The 25,338-nt window shown below is 28.8% G+C and overlaps 2 protein-coding genes across 3 annotated transcripts; both read left to right on the top strand.

Moving 5' to 3' along the window:
• The first annotated feature begins 1,912 nt into the window (after nt 1-1,912).
• On the top strand, nt 1,913-8,851 carry LOC119679170 (zinc finger protein 418-like). Of its 2 annotated transcripts, none has more exons than XM_038091373.1 (7): nt 1,913-2,124; nt 2,948-3,385; nt 3,453-3,748; nt 3,823-4,235; nt 4,444-4,835; nt 5,551-6,265; nt 6,331-8,851. In XM_038091373.1, exons 2-7 carry the CDS (start codon nt 2,958-2,960, stop codon nt 7,927-7,929), a joined length of 3,843 nt encoding a protein of 1,280 aa, XP_037947301.1. In that variant the 5' UTR covers nt 1,913-2,124; nt 2,948-2,957; the 3' UTR covers nt 7,930-8,851. The 2 variants fall into 2 exon arrangements, with proteins under 2 accessions (XP_037947301.1, XP_037947300.1); XM_038091372.1 differs by lacking the exon at nt 1,913-2,124 and adding an exon at nt 2,228-2,721.
• An 11,571-nt stretch (nt 8,852-20,422) lies between these two features.
• LOC119683584 (sarcocystatin-A-like) lies at nt 20,423-23,797 on the top strand. The gene is made up of 3 exons (XM_038097345.1): nt 20,423-20,551; nt 23,394-23,506; nt 23,568-23,797. The coding sequence occupies exons 1-3, from the start codon at nt 20,480-20,482 to the stop codon at nt 23,764-23,766; spliced, it is 384 nt and encodes a 127-aa protein (XP_037953273.1). The 5' UTR covers nt 20,423-20,479; the 3' UTR covers nt 23,767-23,797.
• The last annotated feature ends 1,541 nt before the right edge of the window (nt 23,798-25,338 follow it).

Here is a 25,338-nt window from a genome sequence, read left to right on the forward strand (position 1 = left end):
TGATACCGACGATATATAATTTAATGTCATATTACCGATCAGAATATAGTTATGGGATACAATTTTCAAAGGGAATAGTACCATCTTCGCTTAAAATAAAAATGATATGAAGATATTGTTTATGATTGTTTGTATACTTGACATCATACTTAAGTCTATAACTCAAAACGCGAATGTATATTTTCGTGATTGACGATCGTTGGATCATTTGCATAACATGATCCTTAGGGATTCCAGTAATACATCACAGCCTTCATCGTTTTTATATATTATTTTTGCAGTATAATTTGTCACAGAGTATAATTTTAGAGATTTATTCCAAAATGATTCTTTAGTCTTCGTTCTAGAAATAATTAATTCACATATTATAAATGTCACCATTGCAAAGTGAATTAACTTTTTTTTTTTATTTTTTCCATTGGCTTCGTTTTTTTCTGACTGCAATTCCAGCATACATATATTATCGGTGCATGGTCATTCAGATCTTGTAGGCATGTGTCCCTAATAGATTATGACCTGTCAGAATTTCTAGGATATAAAAATTAAACGAGAGAAATAGTCGTGATAACATACTATACTCTTAGCTTCAAACTACTCTTAGGTAAAGTTTTTAAATATTAGAGTTATATATAAAAAATTTGTAAATTTTTTTTCATTTTTCATTACACTTGGTAATTTCGTAGTAAGTTTTAATAATTTTAAAATGTTCAGCGGTTGTTCACCGATTGATTGATATTGTAATAAGGCAGATTTTAAACTAAATATATGATGCCTTCGATGATAGTTCTCTTTAAAATATGAGAAGTTTTAGACAAAATATCTATGGTGACTGTCACAGAAGTCATAATATCAATGTACTATATCTAAACATGTGGTTTTATTATTAAATATCCTTTTAATTAGGGTAAGACTCTATATTTGTGCAGTATATATACTTTTTTATGAAACTATAGTAAAAGTAAATTATTTGAATTCAACGTGAGAAATTTTATTTTTATTTAAGAAACTAATTGAAAACAGAATTAGAGATGCATTAAAAATAAGTTATCTCCATAATCTTCATAATATAACATATGGCGTATAGTTAAAAATATTTGTTGACAATTTATATAATAAAATCTGTATAAAAATAATATAATAAATATTATAATGCTTTATGAATAGTTAACGATATTGATAATATTATATTTACAATTAAAAATCTATCTATTATTTACTGAATATTAGTATTTTATTATTCAATATCATTATTATATCGAATAATGTTATTATATAATAATAACAGATGATCTTTTGTTTTGCAAAACAAAAATTGTTAACTTCCCAATTAAAAATTTTAATTATTTTATTTTGGAAAATATACGAATATAAAACTAAAATTGCTTGAGTAAATGACTATAAATATAGCACAGAGGATTATAATTTGGATTGAAGTTTTGCTCAGTTCATCTTAAAATCAATTTAAAATTACAATTCCATACAATAAGCAGACAATGATATTCAAAATTAAATTATAATTTGTATAAAATTAAGTTGAAATTAAATTCGAAGTTCAATATAATGGATTTGTGTACCGGTATTAAAAATACTTCTCATGCCTAAAAGCAAAACGAAATAATAAATTATTGCAACGTTTTGCATAAATAACGGTAACTACAAAAACATATAGAAAATATTTCTATTCAAGCAATCTGACAAGAAAGATTATAATTAAACTTACTATAAATATTTACATAATTATTAATATTATTTGTTGCTGTTTGAAATCTTAGCACTGCCTTATCATCGTGAATATCTAAGTTCTTTCAGTTTCTCAAATTATTTATTAAAATTTATTTTATTGTATATAAACAATACTTTTTAATAATATTTTAACATAATATTTAACAAAAGTTTAGAAAATTATAAAATTATGTAGAACTTCAAAATCTTTTTCAAGTAACGAGTAGTCGTGAGTTACTTTGACAGTTTCAGTTGTGTGTCACTTGGTAATTCTATTCAAATATACATACGGACAAAAAATTGTGATGGAGAAGGCAATCGGCAATCGCGAGCAAACCTCAGGAAACGTACGCATTTTACGAAATTTTAATTTTTTATTTTATTTTCGCGGTGTTATAAAGTGTAAGTTTCAGTATAAATGAATGTAAAAAATAATAAAAAATTTTAAAACAGTATATAACCTCAAATCCTGTATGCATTAAAATAATTGTAAAAAATATTGTTAAATTATGTGATCTGCAATCTTTTGCTATGATGTAACCTCGTGCTTGATAATACACCCATACATGCGTATCGGATATCCATGAATTTTAGTGCAGTGTTTAAATGAAACTTTAAAATTAATAATTGTATTGTTTATCGAGAGGTTATGTTTTTCAGCTGGAGAAATATAAATAAATATTCCAACTTAACCTCATTTTCATTCCTGCATTAAAATTTGATATTTGGAATAAGCAGTGAAATATGCACACAGAAACGTACATATTGCATTAAAGAGCCGACTTCATGTCGTACATTTGTCGGTAGGGCAGTGCCTGATTTGACGTTTAACCCAGTGATGTTTTATGTGTGTGTAGAAAAGAAATAGTAATGCCACCCATCAATTAAATTGCTCAAGTTATTTATATGTGTACATGAATGCCTTAAGAAAGTTGATGCAAATTTTTATTTTTATAAATGAAAATTAATTGAAATGTGTAAAATGACGTATTTGACTCGGTAAAAATATATCAATGAGTTTCAGTGTGTGATCCGGTTACTTTTTATTACCTTTCACATGACATTTCATTGTTGCAATCACATGTTTTTCTTACCCAAATTCATAATTGATTTTGTTTTGATACCTGAATTCATTGAAACTCAGCAAAATGCGGCTACATTAATTAATTTAATTTAAATATAAATATAATAGCCCATATCTTTATCTTATATTAAATAAATGTAGAGTTTTAAATATGGAAGGGCGAGCATATGGCATTAATTGGTTGACAGCAGCGGTAAATGATATAAAAGGTTCCCAACTAATTGCTATGCAACCAGAGGATGCACATTTAATATCAAATGGTGTTGATGAATATATAATAAAAGCTGACGAGCAAGATGAGGCCAATATACAACAAATTGCTGCTGAAAACCTAATTTTCATGGCAAGCGATGGGCAAATGTTAGCAGAATATATAACAGCTAAAGATGAGCAATGCTCGGTTGTTATCAGTCCCGATGATAATAGTGCTTTTGGAGTTGGTACTATAACAGCAGAAGATGGCATAGAAAATCATAGTGATTCTGAAAGTCGTTTTATTGACTTTGGCGATACATCACCACAAATAGTAACCGAAGAAGTAATAACAGATGATTGGGTACAACGTCAAGGAGAAGAATTGTAAATATGCTTCTTTATTCTTATATTTGTTATTAAGTATTAATAATATTTTGTTTCTTTTTTATAGTGTGGAAATACCTGCTGAACAACTTATTGGCTCTGCTTCACAAGTACTTTTAGATATAGAAGTACCTTTACCTACAGCGCAAGATGAATATACAACAATGCGTCCATATCCTTGTGATTTTTGTTCTAGACGTTTTCGTAAAAAAATTACATTAATGAACCACATGGTGACTCATCAAAGCGATCGCTCACTCTTATGTAAATTGTGTAATACACGATTTTTAAAACGAACAGATTTAATTAATCATTTAAAGAGCCACGCATATGATGACGCCACTTCCTATGAGGGTACAAATTGTACGTATACTGTATATTATATCTATTTATAATATTAAGTTTAAAAGAATATTAATATTAATTATAACTTTTAGTTGTGAATTTCACTACCCGAAAGCATGAGAAACAGGAAAATGTTAACGATCATTTTTATAACAATGATTGGGAAAGCCATAGTAACATTGCAATTACAAAAAAAACATTGCCACAATCGCAAAATACAAGCGCTAATAGTTCCTTAATTTCTGCTCCTTTGCGTGGCAGAGTTAGTCGCTTAAAGTTAAGTGATAATAGATATACCTTAACTGAAACGAAGCCGGATCATGGTGGTGACATACAACTTGTTGAGGGTCAAGAATTAGAGCACAGTCCAACAACCAACACTTTAACTACAGACCCGACTGAACATCAATTTCAGTTTCCAATTATAGATGAAAGTAAACCATTTGTTTGTCAACAATGTGGACTGGCTTTCGCACGAGAAAAAGCTTTATTGTCACATACAAAGGTAATAATATAATATAATATAATTGAGATGATGATTGAGTTACATCTTGCTATTATGCATGAGATTTATTCGCTCAACAAAAAATGTTACGACAAACAGAATAAACATGATAACAGCTGATCCTTAAAATCGTTTAAAATTATTTATTATGTTTTAAATTTATTCTTTATCGTTTATCGTTTGATTAAAACTTTTATTTATTTTGCAGAACCATCAAAAAGATACTGCCAACGAGTGTAATCAGTGCAATGAAATATTTTGGGATGCAAACAGTTTGCAGGAACATATGAAAACACATCAATTTGAGGAAAGCAATTCTGAATATGATCCTGCTGATGGTGATTTAACACAGAGTGATTCCGAATCCGAACATGCTTATGGCGAATTCTATTGCAACGAATGTGGCTTGGCTTTTCATCGCAAGAACTTATTGAATCGTCATAAAAAGTTACACGAAGGATCTAATAAAACAAAAATGAATGGAGAAGATGGGAATAAAAGTGAACACCATTGTTGTTGTACTACATGCGGTGAAACGTTTGCTGAAGCTTTAGATCTTCTTGCGCATGCTGAAGTACATGCTCGATATCCACCTTTTAAGTAAGTATATCTTACATATTTATTAAAAATTAATTATTGGATTGAAGAAGGGAGCAATTGTATTAAATTTATGAAAAAAATGTAAATTTAATGAAATGAAAATTGATTTGATGAAAATTTATTATTAAATAGTGTGTTGTTGATAATTTCACGTTGTAGATACAGTTTCTCATTGTTGTTATTAAAGCTTTTGTATCTAAAATTGTGTGTGAAATAATGTGTTATAGATATAAATGACTTATACAGTATAATATATTCATTATATGTTCAGAAAAGATATTTTATGATTGTACATCTCTCAATTGAGATAAGAATATAGCCATAGGCTAAGCACTTACTTGTCACGCATAATGCTTCAATTTCCAATGTGTGTCATAATTGCAACTCTACTCCCCTGAATGTTGTTCATTTGTTTTCGTGCCGCACGAAATCAGGATCTCCGTCTTGATCCTGATTGATTTAAATTTCACGCATCCCCAATCCACAACCACTTCCTAATAAGTGGAAATCTTATTCTCTTGCATACAACTATTGCGCATACATATTCTAAACCATGTATTTGTCATTGATTCCTTTCGTGTTATCTATTTTACAAATCCCTGCGGGTTTTAACAGCAACAACGGAAGCTCTTCTATTTATATATATATTTGCTAAAATAATATATTTAAGAAAATCTATCATTTAAATAAATTTTTTTTGTTTTTATTTGTTTAGATGTCTTCTATGTGGTGAATCATTTATCGAAGAGATCACTATAAAACGTCACATAGAGACGAAACATAGTGGAGAAATGACACAAAACTCCTGCATATTATGTGGAAAAGAATGTCGTGATCGTAAAGCTTTAATGAAACATTCATGGGATCACTCAAGAGAAAAATGTCACTCATGTTCCAAATGTGGCAAGAGTTTTTACAGTAAAGCTCGACTCAGACGGCACATGGCATCACATCGTGATAAAACCGTTTCATGTGATGTATGTCATGAAGAATTTCCCGATGGTCGTACCTTATCTAATCATCGACATTCACATAGTGTAAACTCTACTGGTAAATTGTTTCCTTGCAATGAATGTGGCAAAACATTTGGTTCAAGAAGCTCACAGCAAATACATGTTCGCATTCACACTGGTGAGAGACCGTATGGTTGTCGATTTTGTTGGAAAGCCTTTGCAGATGGAGGTACACTACGTAAACATGAACGTATACATACAGGGGAAAAACCATATGCTTGTTCAGTTTGTCCCCGTGCATTCAATCAACGTGTAGTGCTGCGAGAGCATATACGTTCACATCATTCTGGTTTAGATACGAAACGTGGTGTATATTTTTGCACTGTGTGCAGTGAGCAATTACCTTCATCTGGTGATTTGATGCAGCATCTAATTGAGCACAGTGATAAAAACACTGCCATGCAACGGCAACCAATTGTAAGTAAAAATATTATAGATGTAAAATAAATGTATGTTTAATCCTTTAATATCATCCATTGAAGGTTGGACCCCGAAAGTACAAAAGACGTAGAAAGTTGAAGCCACATGAATTGGAACACATGCGTGAAAAATCTTTCAATGAAAGCGATATTGATATATCGGATATAGACATGGATAATATGCAAGACATACTAAACATAAATGAATCTGAGACCAGTAAATCCTGTAATGCTAAAAAATTTAAATATAGTAAAAGCAACAGTTCAACTATAAGCAGTAATTTACAAGATGCACCTGGAAGTGCAAATAAAAAAGATAACATAGATATAAATGAAAGGAAAGTACGAAAACGCAACAGTTCTGTTAGCAGCTCGGATAAAAATTGGCAAACAAAATTGATCAATTCCACCACTAAATCTGAAGCTTATAAATCAATGCTGTCCAATGTTGAAAATACTTTGCAAACTATTGATACGCTTGTTGTGGATTATGATAAGGCTAATAGTGACACTTCAGACGAAGAATTTAGATTGAAATTGCCTAATAAAAGAACAAATTCATCAGAATGTATAGCACAACGTACACAGCAAGTCAAGTTTGACAAGGGCGGAAATAAATACGGAAATGATACAGTGTTAACAACTCCAAATAAAACAAGGAATCGTAAAAGAACAGAAAAAGTTTCAAAAAATATAAGACCAAAAATGATACATACCGAAAAGCAACGTGTAAACAAAGCCGATAATCATAAAAAGCGTGCAAAAACTTTTATAACACGTACAGATACAAATAAAACTAATAAGACCAATGTAGAAATGCAAGACGAATTATATATATTGTCAAATAATATTGAACCGCTAAATCAAATCAATCCAAGTGCTATAGTCATAAAAGAGGAACGCCAAACTGATAAGTCTGAACATTATGCAGAACAATATGTGTGTCCAGATCAAATACAACAATCTTCTCGTAATTTATATGATGCACAACTTTTATTAGAAGCTGCTGCGCTGCGTAAAGATGTTTATGAAAAATTCAATCCAAGCGTTGTAAATGACTTGGAGGATATATTGCGTTCACCTCTGAAGTCAGAAAGAACAGAAAGGCAACGATTCACAAGTGAATCATCAACACACTACCTTGCAGATCAAACAGAACTACATTTACAAAATTATATTAAAATAGAAACATCATCACCCGAATTGCGTGACATGTATCCCAGCAGTAGTAGCGGTAGTGTTAGTGTTGCAAATGATATGCAACATCACAGTAAAGGCGAACGCCGCTCAACTCGTAGCCGTTTAACTACCGTAAATCGCAAATTTTTAGATTTTGAAACGGAATTACTTAATAAACCTAGTAGTTCATCCCAGAAGCGTGAGGTCACTCAAAATAAAAACAAACCTATAAAAAGCCAAAGAGAGAAGCTCAATTCAACACAAAATTCTTTTCTTGATTATAATAATTATAATAATTTAAATACAAGCTCATCTAGTAACTCAACCTATTCGCCGATGTCTGCTGTTATAAACAGTATTAACCAAACTACAGAAACAACGCCAACAAAAATCGAACAGAAAAGATTCTTCGAGTGTGAAATGTGCTCACTAGTTTTTAGTGATCGTGCGCAGCTACTAGGACATGTGCCTATACATATTTAGTTGAAGAACTAAAAAAATTATTCACTAAAATATATTTCATTTTTTATTCTAAGTATATATATGGTATATATATATAATTAGTTAATATATTTGAAATTTCTTTATAATCAATTTAAATTGTTTATTTAAACTTAACATTAGTTGCGTTTCGGCAAGTACTGATCTAATCAACCAGATATTGAGTTGCTCCACATTGTGGTGCAATGTGGAATATATGCGTTAAATATAAGTGGAATGTTATTAATGATAAAAGCGATTGCCCATACAACTTTTTCATTTGATTTTACATTTAGTCGTCGACGTCGACGTCGACGATTGGGACCATTGATTGGGCCCGGCCGTTATTGGTGCCATACAATGCAATAAGTTTATAAAGCAAGCAATCAATGAAAATGTGCAGTCATATCACAAAACATAAATTAAATCCAATCAACAAATATTTCGCATAAAAATAAATTCAATATAATTGCTCAATATCTGTTTTAGCTGTAATAAGATTTTTGCTATGCTTCCATCAAAAAACTAAAACTTAATTGGTTCGTACGTTTCTCCTCTATTTTCACTTCGGCACGATTTTTAATCGAATGCATTGTTTTCTATAAGTTAAAACGCATCAGCTGATTTCTTACAGTCTTTAAAAGTTAAAAGAACATTTGATGAATAAATACACAGCAGGCAAATATGATGCATCTCCAATTATATTCACTTGAAACAGATTGATAGATCAGTGGTGCTAAAACGCAGTAGTTTTATTAATCTTAATCTATTAAATAGTAAGTTTTTTTTAAGTAATTTTCTTTTAAATGCAGTACGTTTTGAAACTGCTCTTAAGTTCTTAATAGCAATATTTCTTATTAATTTGAAAAATGTAACTTTATACTATAGTGTGTTAAATGTTTGACTTTTATATAAATTTTGGATTAATTTTCTTCACGTATTTTTAATTGTTTTATTATTTTTAAATTTTTTTCTTTGCTTTAAGTATTTATTTTCATTTTTGTCTAATTTAATTTTTTCTAATTTTTCCCTTTTTCATATTTTTTTTCTAATTTTAAAAAATATATAATTTAATTCAAATTTAAATTTTTTCACGTTTTAGTTTTTTACTGTTTTTAATTTTTTTTTAAATTTTAATTTTTTAATTTTTTTTAAATTTTATTTTTTTTTTAAATTTTATTTTTTTTTTAAATTTTATTTTTTTTTTAAATTTTATTTTTTTTTTAAATTTTAATTTTTTTTTTAAATTTTAATTGTTTTTTAAATTTTAATTTTTTTTTATATATATTTCAATTGTTCTCTGCTTTTTCTTTTTTTTTGAATTTTATTCTAATATTGAAAAATATCACATTTTTATAAATTTTTTTTCACATTTTAGTTTATATTTTTGTTTCCCTTTTTTTTTTATTTTTTATAATTTTTTTTTCTCTATTCTTTTTATATATATTTTATTTATTTCCTTATTATTATTATTATATTTTTTTAATTTTTTTATTTTATTTGATATGCATTATTATTTGATATTTTATTTTGTATACAATTTTATTTTTATATTAATTTGTATAACTAAATAATAGCGGTTACTTTAAAACTTAAAAGATCTCTTCTTTGAGTTAAATTTTTAAGTTGTTTACTGAATATAAATTTAAATATGTACAAAACTGATATAAATCGGTTAAAAATGAGTAAAATATATTACAACAATATGTAATAATTATTAAAATTTTAGTATACCATTGTGCATTACAAATACCTTGTAAAAAATTATGAATAACTATATATAGTGACTTATATAATATATGTATTTCTTTCATTTATTTCAGCGATTTATTACAATAATTACTTTGAATATATTTTCAAAAACTTATTTATGATAATTTTGAATGACTTTAACATAAAGATATAATAATAGCCATTTAAGTATTTAATAAATAGTAAATAGTAAATGAGATTGAGAAACTATATATTAAACTAACAATGATCATAAACTGTAATTTCACTTTTTTTTTGTTATTGTTAATAAACACTATAAATAAATAACCTGAAAATAAATTTTAAATTATTTTTTTATGAAATATATATTTGCATATATAGTAAATTATTTTTTAATGACAATATATTATTCGTCGTAGTTCGTATAAATTTAATTTTAATTTGAATAAAGCACAATTAGTTATTCTAAAATTTATAAATCATTTTATATTATTTTATTATATATGAATACATAAAGTATCTTTTTTGTAAAATAAATATTATGTAAATATCACGAATTACATTTATAAAAAGTGCTTTTTGAATGTTGTGTAAAAACATTTTATATAAAAGAATAAAAAATAGCTAATCCTCCATTAATGTTACTGTAATATTGCCAAAAGATTTTTATAAAAGTGCTGCCAAACATTATCATTAACATGCTTTATTTATGTACTATTTTAGTATCAGTTTAAATAGCTATTGTTTAAGTACAAATATTGTAACAAATACACGCTTAACACTTAAGTTGTGTTTAGATCGTATTAAGCACATTTATATAAGATTATTTTTATAATGAAAAATATAATTTTTTTTCTTAGAAATTAACTTGAAATAAAAAATGTTACAAAACTTTTTTTTATTAAAATTAATTAGAAATATTGATTGCCATTAAAGATTTTATTAAGAAGATAAAATTATAGTTCGAAAATACATAAAAAATCTTTGAACAACTTTTGTCTGTTCGAGAGGGTGTCCGGTCAAAAGTAGTCATGTCTACCCAAAGGATTTATCCGCTCAACAGGGCGGTTATAATTGTTTCACTGATGAATAATTAGTTGTAATGAATAATTGTTGTTGTTGTTGTAACCCGCCGCCGGGCCCTGAAAGCAGATAACATGAAAGGATTACAAGACGAATATATGGGATAAGGAATGGAAAAGGTGGGAGTGAGTGTTGGGATGAGGGAAGGGGGAGAGAAGGGGGAGGGGTGAGAATAATTTGAATCTAACCAGAATCCAGTCGAGAAACCAAAGGGACTTCACAAGTAATGAATAATTAGTATTTAAATATTAAATATAAATACTTGTAATTTTTTTTTGTTTATAAACAACTGTAACCACTATCCAATAGTAGGTTCCAAGAACGGTAGGGTCTACGTCCCGGAGCCATTCGTCACCAACGACGACCAAACACCATTCAACATTCCCAAAGAGACTTCACAAGCAGGTTCCTGCGGGTTACAACAACAACAACAACAACAATCAAGTAGTTACAAGTATTAATTCAACGCACGCTATTTCTGCCATGTCTTGAAGCATTTTGTGTTTTAAAGAGTGATTTCGATTTAAATCTTTTCCATCACTATTGTAAAAGTACAAATAGAATCTCGGGTCCATAGAAAAATAGTCAATAATTTGATTAAACTCTAAAATTGGTTTTGCATCTTATGATGACAATTCATTCATAACTTAAGTATGACTTAAGTAACATATATAACTTAAGTTCGACTTAAGTAGGCTTTTGAATCATAGCGTAATATTGAATCATATGATTAATGCTTAAGTGATCCATGCTGGGGATTTTAATCAGTATTAAAACTTAACCTAACGGCCAATAGTAATTAACACTCATTTCCGAAATGTCTGTTGTTGCAGTAGTTATGGTAGTTCCGTTGGTTTTCTCTGAAGGAGCGGCAAGGCAAGTCCCGGAGCCACTCGTCATCGACATTCATAATTCTTTCGCAATTTCCGAATTATTTACTTCATTCGTAGTGTTCAAAAATACTTGGTTTATTAAATGAATACCAAAAATGCATAAACTGCAAGGAAGACGAAAGGGGGAGAAATAAATAATTGGACACTTTCTGTGTATATGCCCAGGTGTGCAAAGACTGACTTTCCATTATGAAAATTCAAGATTTTAGGAGTCTGATGGGCATCTAAAACATCCGGAAAATAAATTTTTTTAACAACAGCGAAGATTGCTTTTAAAACTGATATTTTTATAATCGGGTTTGTGGTATCAAAATAGCTTCTATGTACTACTCGGAGAGAAGAGTTACCTCTGATAGCACTGGAAGCAACCGACCATTAAATAAATTGGTCGCTATGGGAGTCTATGCTTACCGCAATTAAAAGTAATGCAGTTGCATTGGTGAGCAAACATACCATACAACTAATTTTTGGTAACGACCCGACTAATTTAGAAGGATATAGTTACGTTGATGAGCAACGATCCGAAGTTCCGGTAAGTCCTCAGCAATATAGGAACGAATAAAGTAGTTTTCAAAATTCTACACTGGACATATAAGCAGTGTTTGAAATAGTTTCTAATTCTCAAAAATAATTGCTTCACATGATTTCTGTTGATGAGAAGCATACTTCGTTGAGGCGTTTATTATGAATTCTCACTGTAACACCCATTTCCTGTCCCAGAGTAAACTTGAGCATTGATACATGTGACTGCAAGCTGTAATCCGGACTGTGACTTCAGTCTGTGACCTTAAACAATCCCAATCTATTGAGATGGTAGCACAGACCGAACGAAGTCTGTTGTCAGGCGAAGTCTAGTTGTCAACAACTATAGCTCTCTGCTGTTGGGAATATGTACAACTATTTGGGAAAATAAATAAAAATAAATAAGTTAGATTGTACATTTGTTTCTTAAATTGGAATTTTAAGTTTGGTATTATTTACAGGTTTGAATGATACAGCTTCGTATATTTCACTGTACAGCAAAAAAATTGGATTAGGTATGTGTATTATATGTTCTAGAAATCAAAAGTATTATTAGGATTAATATACTATAATCACTTAAGCAAGTTTTTATGAAAGTTTGATTTAACAAAAAGCTTATTTAAATTTTTTAAGGGGATTTCCAGTAGAAATCAATAAATTCAATTCTGAATAAATTTATAAAATACTCGTTTATAATTATTAAGAAGAAACTAAATCATATTAATTATAAGTGTGTATAGCTATTTAGTATATAATAAAATTATTCATTTTTTTTTAATATTATTTTTAAAACTTTATTTTTATTATCTGCTAATGAAAGTTTAAATTTAATTAAATAATTATTTATTTTCACATTTTAAAAACTTCGTCTCAACTTCTTGTACTCATATTTCATATCTTTTAATTTAGTTCAAATGTTGAAGACCAATATATCGGAAATATATTTACCTCTAAGTTACATTTATTAAAATATATATTTTCAAAAATCAACATCTGTGCAATTAAATTTAATTCTGCTTATCATAAATTTAGCTTTAGTATAGAAATAAAGATTAAGTGTAAAAATACTGCATATTGACCTTAATAATTCAAAAAATTTTAATAGAAAAAAATATTCCATAATATTTTCGTAATTTAATTACATTTCTCAACATATTCAAAAAATTTTCCAATTGATAAGAAACATTCAACATTCTTTGCTCATTTTGACAAAAAAAAAAGAGATAAGCTCAAGATTAATGGTGAGAATAAATTATAATGTAAAAATGTATTATAATATAGTTTAGCATAGGACGAAAGTAAAAGTACTTGAAATCCATTGTGGTACATCCCACTCTGATGTTAAGAAGATATCAACTAATCAACTCGACTTTGGTCTTTCAATAGATATTTTTTTTCATACTCATTGTGGATCTAATCTAAATTTATTGTGGGTTCAAGACTCTACATGTTATTTTGTTGTGGGCATTCACTATATATGCTCCATCAGAATAATCTATTAAAAATTTATTCAAATGAAGAGTTTAGATTTTGCATAAAGTTAATAGAGCTTAGAGTAATTCGAGATAGTTAGTTAGTTGTGGTGGAAGGAGGACGAGTCCTCCTCAATTAGCTAAAGAAAAAGCCGTTTTGAACCCACAAAAAACCTCGTGATAGTGGGTAGTAGATAGTGGGTCAAACTAGAACCAGCGAGAGGCATTAACAAAGGCATGAATCTGGCTAATGCTAATGCTGGAGATATCGCTAAGTGAAACTTAAATCTAGTTCTGGCCAGACCTGGACAAAGACACAACAGGTGTTCTGGTGTCATTTCTTCAACAACTAGTAGATACGCACTACAAGAGGTACCACAGGAAAGGCCGAGTCTAGCTCCATGCCGTCCTATGGACCAGTGTCCCGTAAAGACAGATATTAGCTGAGATACTTCAGATTTCATTCTACAGATGAAGTCAAAGGTTCTATATTTGGAATAGATTGGCCAAGTAGCCCTTGATGTGGCTGCTGAGGCAGTAAGGGTCCACTCACTATTTGCCTGTTTTTTTTTAACTATTTATTCGTAGTATTTATATAGTATTGGTGGTCAGTATAGACTTATTATCTCAATATTGTATTCATTAATATTGTACTCATTAATATTGTACTCAATATTGTATCCGCAATTGCAAGGCAGATAAGCTAGCCAGACGTGGTGCTTCAAGAAACCACTCGGAACACCTAAACAATCTGGGCATAACGTTGACATCTTGCAAATTGGTATTGAGTTTTTCCTGTGATGAACTTTTTAATAGAAAAATGGGAAGACTCTACGATATGCAGGCATCTGTATACAATTTGGCCACATACCAATAGAAGAAAATCGAACTCTCTCATAGAGATACCCCGTAGAGATATCAGTTTTGCAGTAGGTTTACTTACAGGCCATTGTATTCTAGGTAATCATGCTAGGAGACTCAATCTCCCTTTCAACCATATCTGGCTCAGTTGTGATAAGGATGATGAAACTGTCTCCCACCTGTTTTACTTCTGTCCGGCACATGCGCGGCGCCGCCTTAACATTTTAGCTTTTGGCTTTTTTTTTGAGGATCTTGGCGAACTTCAAGACCTACCTTTAAATAGCACTACAAGTTCTGCCAAAAGTTTTACCTCTTGGGTTTTTAAAAATACGGCAGTACAATGGGTCTATGGGCGATCTCTCTGGGATAACCTAACTTAATCTAATTAAAATGAACCTATAACTGTTATTATACTAGATACTACATTAACATTGAACTTTCATCTTCGAGAATCTATTGAATCAATACAAGTTATTCATGTCCAACCCTACAATATTATAGGTGTATACATTATTTATATAAATTGACTTTAGATTATATATGCAATAAGACATATATAACTTAGAAATTCAAAAATAATTTATTTTTAATTGCATAAGTGTGTGTAGGAGAATAGATGTCATTTATTTATACAGTTACTTCTGAGCTAAATATTAATATTTGTAACTCGCAATTACATATTATGAAATAATGTGAAAAATGTGTATATACTCTCTTAATTAATTATAGGCTTTACTATATAAATAAAAACCAATTATTTGATTAGTCATACAACGCGTATGGACATTTAATCTAGAGTTAAGTTACTTAGCTTTGACTTCTGTTCTTGAATTTATCATAAAAGCAATAGATACATATTAAAATAAAAAAATATTTTATGTAAACAGATCTATAGATTATTAAATATATTAATATAAATAACAATGGATGGTCAACGCTTTGTAAACTGGACATCTAAGTTAACAGTGAAATGTTGTTAAAGCCCCAGTTTTCTTTTTCTATACATATTTTTTTTTTTTCAACAGTCAGTTTGTTTAGTCGGACAGAAATGCTGATCTCATCAGTTTCTGTTCAAAAGATCTTATTCTGCATAGTCATAAAAAAAGCTAATACTCAACTGTACACATATAGCATAATCTCTCAAAAATAAATATAAATTAATATTGTTCTGTTCTTAATATTATACATTTGATTTCATAAATTGTAAAAAATAATACAATACCCCTAGATAAGCTAATGAGTTATTAAAAACCACACTATGTGAATTCCAACTGAGTTTAAATTTCTTTAAAAATAATAAAACAGTGATATCAATCCATTTTTATAGCACAAAAAATTACAGAAAGTGAACATATATATATATGGGTGTATATAATATAATTAAATAAAAAATGAGAGTTCTCAACATACCACAAATAAATAAAGCAATTAAATCATACATAGAATATATATATCGCAATCCATATGAATTGCCCTAATTAATTATAAAGCAAAACCCTTCACTTCACTTACACACACATATCTCTATATTAAAATAAGCAGAAGTCAAACCACCAATATAAAGCACTAATGAAATAAAAAACATTGAAAAAGAATAGAACAAAAACAAGTGCACTAAAAATATGGAATAAAACAGAAAAAAAATCTGTGGATGAACTCTGTATGAATATTTAAAATTGTTTAATTACAATAAAATCTATATCTATCTATAGAATCTAATCTATATCTATATCTATATAGAAAATATATCTACTTTTGTAGTAAGTTTGAGAAATTCGTAATGCAATATATTGATCTATTTACTATTGTAAATAATTATTATTATTGTTAAGAAATTGGGAATTGCGAGGTCAGGTGTATTGTGACCCCTTCTAGGTTTAAAGTAGGTCTTTAAGCCCTGTTGCGTGAATAAAAAGTAGTATAGAACCTACTTTACAGAGTTTTATTGCCTCTTCCGTAAGAATATACATTCCCAGGAGTCTATTGCGTTTGTGCCTTAGCGCAGAGCATTCTAACAGTAATTGCGTGGCCAACTTCTTATTCTCTTCGCAGAATCTACAGTTTACATCCGTATGTATGCCCAGTCTCGTCAGGTAATATTTTAATTTACAGTGCCCTGTTAGTACTGTAAATAAAGATAGAACACAAAATGTCCGAGAGGGTGCAAAAAAGTGTTTTTGATTTAACTATTCCTAGCAAATATGGGAAATTATATATATAACCTAAGCAGTAGTTACTAAGTAAAACATAAGTGCTTGAGAAGGTTGTAACTACATCCGTTCAAAAAATTAATAATAAAATTTTTTATTCCGACCAATTACTCCTACCAACTTGTTAAGTGCCTTTGTTTCCAGTATCATTTCAGTTTCATATTTTAATTTCTTAATGTAGAACCCTTAAAGTTATAAGACTAAAGTCATTATAAGTAATGATATATCTTTTGATATGTAACCTTAAGTATACTGAACTGCCTTATCAGTTCAGTTATTAAATTATTATTATGTAAAAAAAATTCACTACTTAATATTGTTCTCTATATACATATATACTATCTGATTATTTTCAGAACCTTTAATAATTCACTCTTATGCTATTGTTAACGTCCAGACTTATCGAACCTCCTGAGCATATTTTTATATAGATTTTGTAAGAGTAAGGGCACACATTGCTGCATTCATGTTAATTTAAGTACAATAGTCGAAATACTATAGAACATAACACACATTACTCACATATAATGAGATTGGTCGCTACATAAGTGAATTACAGACGATAAAAGGTCCTATTATTTGAATACTGATAAGATCTAATACGATAAAGACATAAGACTTTAAATTAACTAAGGAAGAATTTAATTAATAAATTCGATAAAAAGCGATTTGAAAATATACATTTATAACCATAATAGTTAAAGATCTTATAGTAATTATAGTCTCTATACAAACAGATCTCAGAAGATTTTTTTAAAGTACATTTCATCCATTAACAGAGACAACTTTTTTCGATAATAGGGACAAACAGTCGCTGTGTATGTATATCTTTATACATACCTACATAATGTTAATAGGTATCACATTGGGGGCAGATCCCAAACTATATTTATCTTACAGTCAGATTCTCCTATTAAACTATATATATAATATAACATTAGATACTTGACTCTATCTAAGAGTGAAAGACCTTGAACTTTAAATTTACTTAAAATAGTAATCCTAAAAATCGTAATAGCTTAAGCAAATAAAAAATACAAACAGAGAGATGCGATCCGATGATTAATTTATGACAAATACTAATTGACAACAAAAATTAAAAACAGTTGTATCATATATACACAAATGTACATAAATCTTAATTATATTCATTATAGTAAATAAATAAAAGTTTATTTTTTCTGCTAATGTTCAGATAAAAAAAAATTAAAAATGCTAATCCGCATATCGATGCATTAGAAAACAATGTTTATACTCGTACTGTGCTTTGAAAGTTCTATTGTTTTTATGAGAGATAATATATACAGACATTTGCGATGCTGCCTGATGGGTAGAATAAATATCATTAAAAATGTGAGTCATTAATTTGAATAATTTGTGCTATTGAGATTGATCTAATGACCATGAATGCTATGAAAAGGCAATTCAAGATGGGTTAAATTAAATGATAATAACAAAAAAGTTAGTGCAACTGGGCACTTTTACTCTTTCTTAGCTAAGGGCTTTCTACAGAGTCTCTCCCTTCTCTTTGACTAATTTACATATTCGTCACAAGCTTCTCTGATTATGCGATGACTGATCTAAGATCTGCATACCGCTGCGTACGGCTTATGACTGCTCTCAGATTAGCATGTCATTCGTGCGGATATACCATGGCACTTTGAAGAGTTCTCGGAGAGTTTGTCTCTTAGCATGTCATTCGTGCGGATATACCATGGCGCATTGAAGAGTTTTCGGAGAGTTTGACTTTGAGCAATTAAGTGTGTCAGTAATTTGAATGATTGAAATTATTTTATTATGAGAACATTTTAATATAATTAGTGTTATGGTATAGTAAATAACGTAGATTAAGAAGTTTGATACACTGACTATAAATGCCCCATGTTCCAAAATGATATTATCCATCATTTTTGAAATACATAGTATTTACTAAGTTTATAAGATTAAACAAAAACTCCGCGCTTACATCACATATCTTTGCATAAAATTTGTTTGGATTTTATATGACAAAATGTAATTAAACACTGCATTTGGGTTTGGTTTATCTATATAAACCCAAAAATGAGTTAAGTACGATAGTTATATATTTAATTGTGTCCATAAATGCTCTGCGTCGACACAACCTACTAAACGTGCGAATCAATAAATTTTGTTACAATTAATAGAACAACATCTTGCAAATGTATTTCCAATTAATTCGGTGACTTGTCCGCTCAATCATAACACCTTCGAATGCTTTAGCATAAATAGTGCTTCAAGACTCAATTAACTACAAGCACATACATTATCCCAACTATCATTTCTTCTTATATTTAACGATAAGTTGATTTCATCTTATTCATACCGTAATGATACTTTACCAGGAGTCATAATCATAATACCAACTTAATTTTCCATACTATCGAAAAAGAAAATAAAAATAGTTGCATAAAATCTCAAAAATTTTAATTTCATCTTCGTTTTGGCAATATTATATGGCGTTTACATTGGCCGAAAATGGCTCATTTTGAATGAGCCATTTGAAAGTGTTTACATTCGTTGTAATTCGTTTGTTCTCATTTCAAACAGCTGATTTTTCAACTTGCTTGTTGATTTGATTTTGGCCTGTGCCAAAAAAATATTGCATGAAGATTAAATATGCTTTCAAACCTTACAATATAAACTTAAAACATATTTTTAACTTCGATTAATTACCTTTTGGGAAGTAGAAATTCTAAAAAGAGGTGCATCGTTTTCAAGAAAATGCAACCACCAAACATTTGTTTACCTTTTTTTGTAAATATGTCAAAAACAGCTTTCTCAAACTGTGAAAATGCCATGAAAAGCTTTTATTTAGGGTATGTTCAATGGATTCCCTTGCATTTGGAACATATGTGGAATGCATTCGAACGTCTTTCATACAGAATGTGAGAAAAATGCTCATTTTCGCGCTTGAAATTTTATATGCAAGAATGCGCCATTCGCTACTCATTTTCGATTTTTGACCAAAATGAGCCATTTTCGGCCAATGTAAACGCCATATTAAGTTGTTTTTTCACACAAAATTCAGTTTTAAGGTTAAATCAAAATTAAGGAAAATGGTCTTAATTTCTTTGAAACGAAGGCTGAAATCAAGAAAAAGATTAAGTTGAGATAACGAAAAAGTCACATTTTTTTTGAAATAAATGTCAGTCGCAGTTGACTTTAATAAAACCTGAAAAATGTTTTGAAAATAGTGGACATTTTTGAATTTGAATATAGAGAATAACTGTTATTAATTAAATAGAGTGAAAAATACTAACCCACGTACATGAAATCTACTAAAGTTAATAAAAATACCGAATTACCTCCTTCATAGTTATAATAATCAACTTATTAATTATTATTAAAAATTTCCCAGATACAAATGGTGTTTGGAGCATATAATTTCTAACAATTGTAATTAAAAATCATATGATTTAATTTTAGGGCACTTGATGAACACTTTCTAAATTAACTTAATTTCATTTTTATGAAATTAAGGAAATTTGGCTGTCTGAACATAGTATAAATATGAATTTTTAAATTAACAATACAAATAATAATCTTTTTTTTATATGTATTTCATTCGATATATTACACAAATTATTTTAAATAGTGTACTTTGGCAACCCTAATACGATTGTCAGTGGTGGCATCACTCGTTGCATAAATATGTAGGCTTATAAATTGCTCTCGTATTTGTACAGAAGCAAATATAAATGAATGCATTCCATTAGAATTTCACTCAGTGTTGTGAGCTGCTCTAAGCAGTTTGGTACGGTGTTGATTTTAAATCAAAATGTTTAATCCGAAGATTGTTTTTGCTTTCTTTGCCCTATTTGTGGCAATCACCTATGCTAAACCGAATGATGTAAGAAAAAATCAAACTTAAAAAATAATTACTAAATAAATATAAATATTTATGTGCTTATATATACAAATGCTTATATACCGGAATTTCTATGGATTCAATTAAAAATATAAAAACAAAAATGTTAAAGGTCATGGTTGGTAATGTGTTTATGTCAACACTAAAGAAAATATCCTGTTTTGTGATTTCATTTGTTGATAATAGTGATAAAAAATTTTGTGTTGCTGTCATGGCTTAATTTAAATCTATAACTAATTATTCAATATACATTTAAAAAGTTAAATGCATTAGTGTTGAAAAAGAAACTTGTCAAACGAGTTAAAAAAGTATTTGAAACCAAACTGATTCGAAAACTGTGGCATATCCGAACCACAAATCCGGATGTGTCGGATATTATTATATATCCACCATCATTTATTGGTTTCCTGAGTTTTTTAAAATAAAGCTTCTTGAACTGATATAAAGATTTATTTTATATAGTTTATTTCTATATAACAATATTGACGACATTTCGAAACCTTTTTAAAAACGCAGTATCAATAAAAATTGACCAAAAAGTCCCGAATTTATCGATTTAATTACGAACCCTTTTAGATTTAATATGTATACTAACTCTCAAGTTGTCGAGAGTGCATCTCCTTCCGATTGTGTTTTCCGATTGTTGCAAAGGATACGTTGCAAAGAGTTTCCGCAACATTATTTTATCAAAAACAAGCGTTTAGGTGTGGTTGTGAATCTGTTAAGGATGGGAAATGCAGTGCAATACCATCGACTACAAAAGCCGACAAAAATATCAATTAACCCTTATACGCCCAAGGATTTCTTTTGTTTTTTGGTCAAAATTTTATACATTGGGTATGTTAGGGTCAAAAACCACGAATATGAAGTCAAAAATTTTTTTGCAATTTCTAGTTTTGGACAAAAGTGGTGTTCGATTAATCGAAGAGTGGGCGTTTTCACTAGAAAATTTTTGTTCTTTCTATGTCATTATAAGCGAATATGTTATGCACCGGCATTTGCTCTGACATTGACTGTTGCACATATTGCATTTTCAGACAGAACACACATGATGTGGAAGGGTGTAAAAAAATGCTCGAAGTATATTTTAGGTATACTTTATTCTGATTTCGAAACAACATTTTCTAGTAATCGCGTTATAAATCGGCTTCCAGACCAAGTTTCTTGCCGAACAAAGACACCGCAACTTATACCCAAACCGGATTGGCTTTCCATGTATAAACATTTTGCATAATTGATGACCAAAATATGGGACCACCTGTTCATCAACTGAGAGTTCCTTCATTTAAAATAGTTTGTAAATTATTTATTAGTAAATTACATTCATGCTAAGACAAATCTATTTAAATAAAGTTTTGTAAATAGACTTGTCTTAAATTGATGAATTTAATTTACTTATAACTAATCTACAAACTAATAATATTTTAAGTAAATATAACGCTTAAATTTATAATTTAATAAATAAACTGTCTATAATTGTGTGAATTTTTCATTAGATATCGTATAAAATGAGTAATTGTAATTATAAACAATTAATTTAAACTTGTTAAGCAGCTTTTTATTTCCATCAAACTAGTTCTAAATTTTTTATATTATGATCTTCATAATATATATGTATGTATGTATATGTTCATAAAATATATGTATGTATGTATTAAAAACAATTATTTGTAATTCCCTATATTATAGAATTAAACTGTAGGTGGGCATTGCGCTATTTCTAAAATAATTAACAATAATTTTAGTGATTAAGGACGTGTGCGAGTTAGGCTAAGTTGATGCTAAACCAAATGGGAGATTTTTTGGGATTTTTTGCACTGCACACATTTTGCCATTTATCAAGACGTATCGACACATCACTACATTATCGGCACAACTTAGAATTTCCCTCATTTAGAACGCAACTTAGTCTAACTCGCACACGACCTAATATTGTAATTGCATCTGATATTTTATCTGAACTTGCTTTATATCTCAGCAATTATGATGATATTTACAATAGTTGTATGGTTTAGGCTAGAAAGTGATAGAGATATAATAATAATATAATATATAGATCGCAAGGCCAACAACATTGGATCGGAAAGTTTTTTTTGCTACGCAACCCTGTAGGAACGCCAAGGTTCACACTGGTCTGTAGTGCCAAATAAGAAGAAGAATATAATATATAATGTAATATATAATGAAATATAATAATATATTGCCATCAATTAAATAATCTTAAATTTGCCATAATAGATCTACTATTCGATCAATTTTACTAGACTATGTTATTTTAATGTGAAACAATATCCTTGAATACTTTACTTAAAACTATAAGAGGTATATTTTAGCTAGTAAAAAAAGTATTTTAGTAGGTAAAAACCGTTTGTTAAAATATGACTTCATCCAAATAAAAAAAGCATCGTCAATTGTGATTCTATTAGTTCTTGTGGAAGATAGTTTCATTCGCCTTTTCTTGCTTATTGGTCAAGCTTTGAAAAAAGGATTATAACTTCGGTAAAGTCAATATTGTTGGCCTTTTAACTTAGGTAAGGCCAGTTTATAACCGCAATTCTAAGATTTTATTGGACTATTGTGTTGCATGACAAAATTTAAAGATTTTAATACAGGAATCATTGTTAAAGTTGAGGATGCTCTGTGAGGAGTTTTGTAGCCGACTCACATTAGTACATTTAAACTGATGATAATTTAAATTTAATTACCTTTTTTAAATTTAAATAGTAAAACCATTAAAGTAAAGTCATACACCTCCAAAATGATCAATTTTTTTTCTTGCATAATGTTAATTAAATGTTATTTACAATTTATATTATATTTACAGCTTCATGTTATTGGAGGTCCTAAGAATTTGCAAGGTGACGATTTGAAGGATGCCGAAAATACATTACAAAATTCTTTAAATAAACTGGCTGCAGGCGATGGACCCAATTATAAGTATTTAAATAATTATAAATTTTTGTATAATATAATATAAAATATTTCATTATTGCTACAGAATTGAGGAAATCATCTCTGCTTCACGTCAAGTGGTTTCTGGTTCTCTTTACAAAATCAAAGCAAAACTTGTGGGCAATGACAGTTCCACCAAGGTTTGCGATGTCAAAATTTGGTCTCAGCCATGGTTGGAGAACGGCATTGAAGTCACTTTTGAATGTGATGGAGAAGAAAAAGTTGTGAAGAAGCATAGTGCTTAAAATATATTAAAAAAAAATAGTTAAAATTTGACATACATTGTAATCTTTTCTCACTCAAATAATGTTTTAAGCATAGTGCTTAAATTATTGAAAAGTAGTTAAAATAAGACATACATTGTAATCTTTTCTCACTCAAATAATGTTTTAAGCATAGTGCTTAAATTATTGAAAAGTAGTTAAAATATGACATATATTATAATCTTATCTCACTCAAATAATGTTTTAAGCATAGTGCTTAAATTATTGAAAAGTAGTTAAAATAAGACATACATTATAATCTTTTCTCACTCAAATAATGTTATAAGCAGAGTGCTTAAATTATTGGAAAGTAGTTAAAATAAGACATACATTATAATGTTTTCTCACTCAAATAATGTTCTAAGCATAGTGCTTAAATTATTGAAAAGTAGTTAAAATATGACATACATTATAATCTTTTCTCACTCAAATAATGTTATAAGCATAATGCTTAAATTATTGAAAAGTAGTTAAAATAAGACATACATTATAATGTTTTCTCACTCAAATAATGTTCTAAGCATAGTGCTTAAATTATTGAAAAGTAGTTAAAATATGACATACATTATAATCTTTTCTCACTCAAATAATGTTATAAGCATAATGCTTAAATTATTGAAAAGTAGTTAAAATAAGACATACATTATAATGTTTTCTCACTCAAATAATGTTCTAAGCATAGTGCTTAAATTATTGAAAAGTAGTTAAAATATGACATACATAATAATCTTTTCTCACTCAAATAATGTTTTTTCGATCTTAATAAATAAATATTAATACTATTAGTATTATTAAATACTAATACTATCTTAGAACTAATGACTTTTAACGTTCAGGTTAGGATGCAAAAAGTAGTTTTACCTGAAATTTTTTATTAATTATACAAATTTATTATAAATGAGTTTCCAGTTTTTAGATTTACTAGATTTCTATTTTTATCAAATAATTCTACGAAATTATTGTATGAACAGTTTGGTAAAGTAACTATATTTGTTGATGCATGATATTTTATTAATGATTTTTAGATAAAGTATAGGTGGATATTTGTCGATTGTTTGAAATCAGAATTGAAACCTTTTCTTACAACTTTTAAAATATTTTTAAAAAATCAAAATAATAATTAAAGCATCAAATAATAGGTGTGTTTCAAGAGCTATTCGTAGTAACTTTGAGTAACACTGTGTATACACAAGTGCGTTCCACCAGCAAATTTTCAAGTAAATGAAAGGATCTGAGCGAGATAACATCCCTGTCGAAGTTTGAAAATGCTGTTGATGTGTGATGCTGATGTGTGAATCAGCTATTTTGGTTTGAATTTAAATTTTTGTATTGTTTATTTCCGCGGCACTGGTATTCTCACCAGACTTTATACAAAGCTGTTCCATGAAAATCTGTGTAAAGAGCGTAATTTGTCACTTTATTTGTGTTACGCTCTTAGTTTGTACTTTATTTGAGTTTTACTACGAGTAGCTCGTGGAACAGTCCTAGTATCTAAAAGTATTAAATATTTTTGGAATCAAAATTAAAAACTATTCTCTGAATACAATTGACTAG

The sequence above is a fragment of the Teleopsis dalmanni genome, chromosome 2 (genome assembly GCF_002237135.1).
Source record: "Teleopsis dalmanni isolate 2A chromosome 2, ASM223713v2, whole genome shotgun sequence".
Taxonomy (NCBI): Eukaryota; Metazoa; Arthropoda; class Insecta; order Diptera; family Diopsidae; genus Teleopsis; species Teleopsis dalmanni.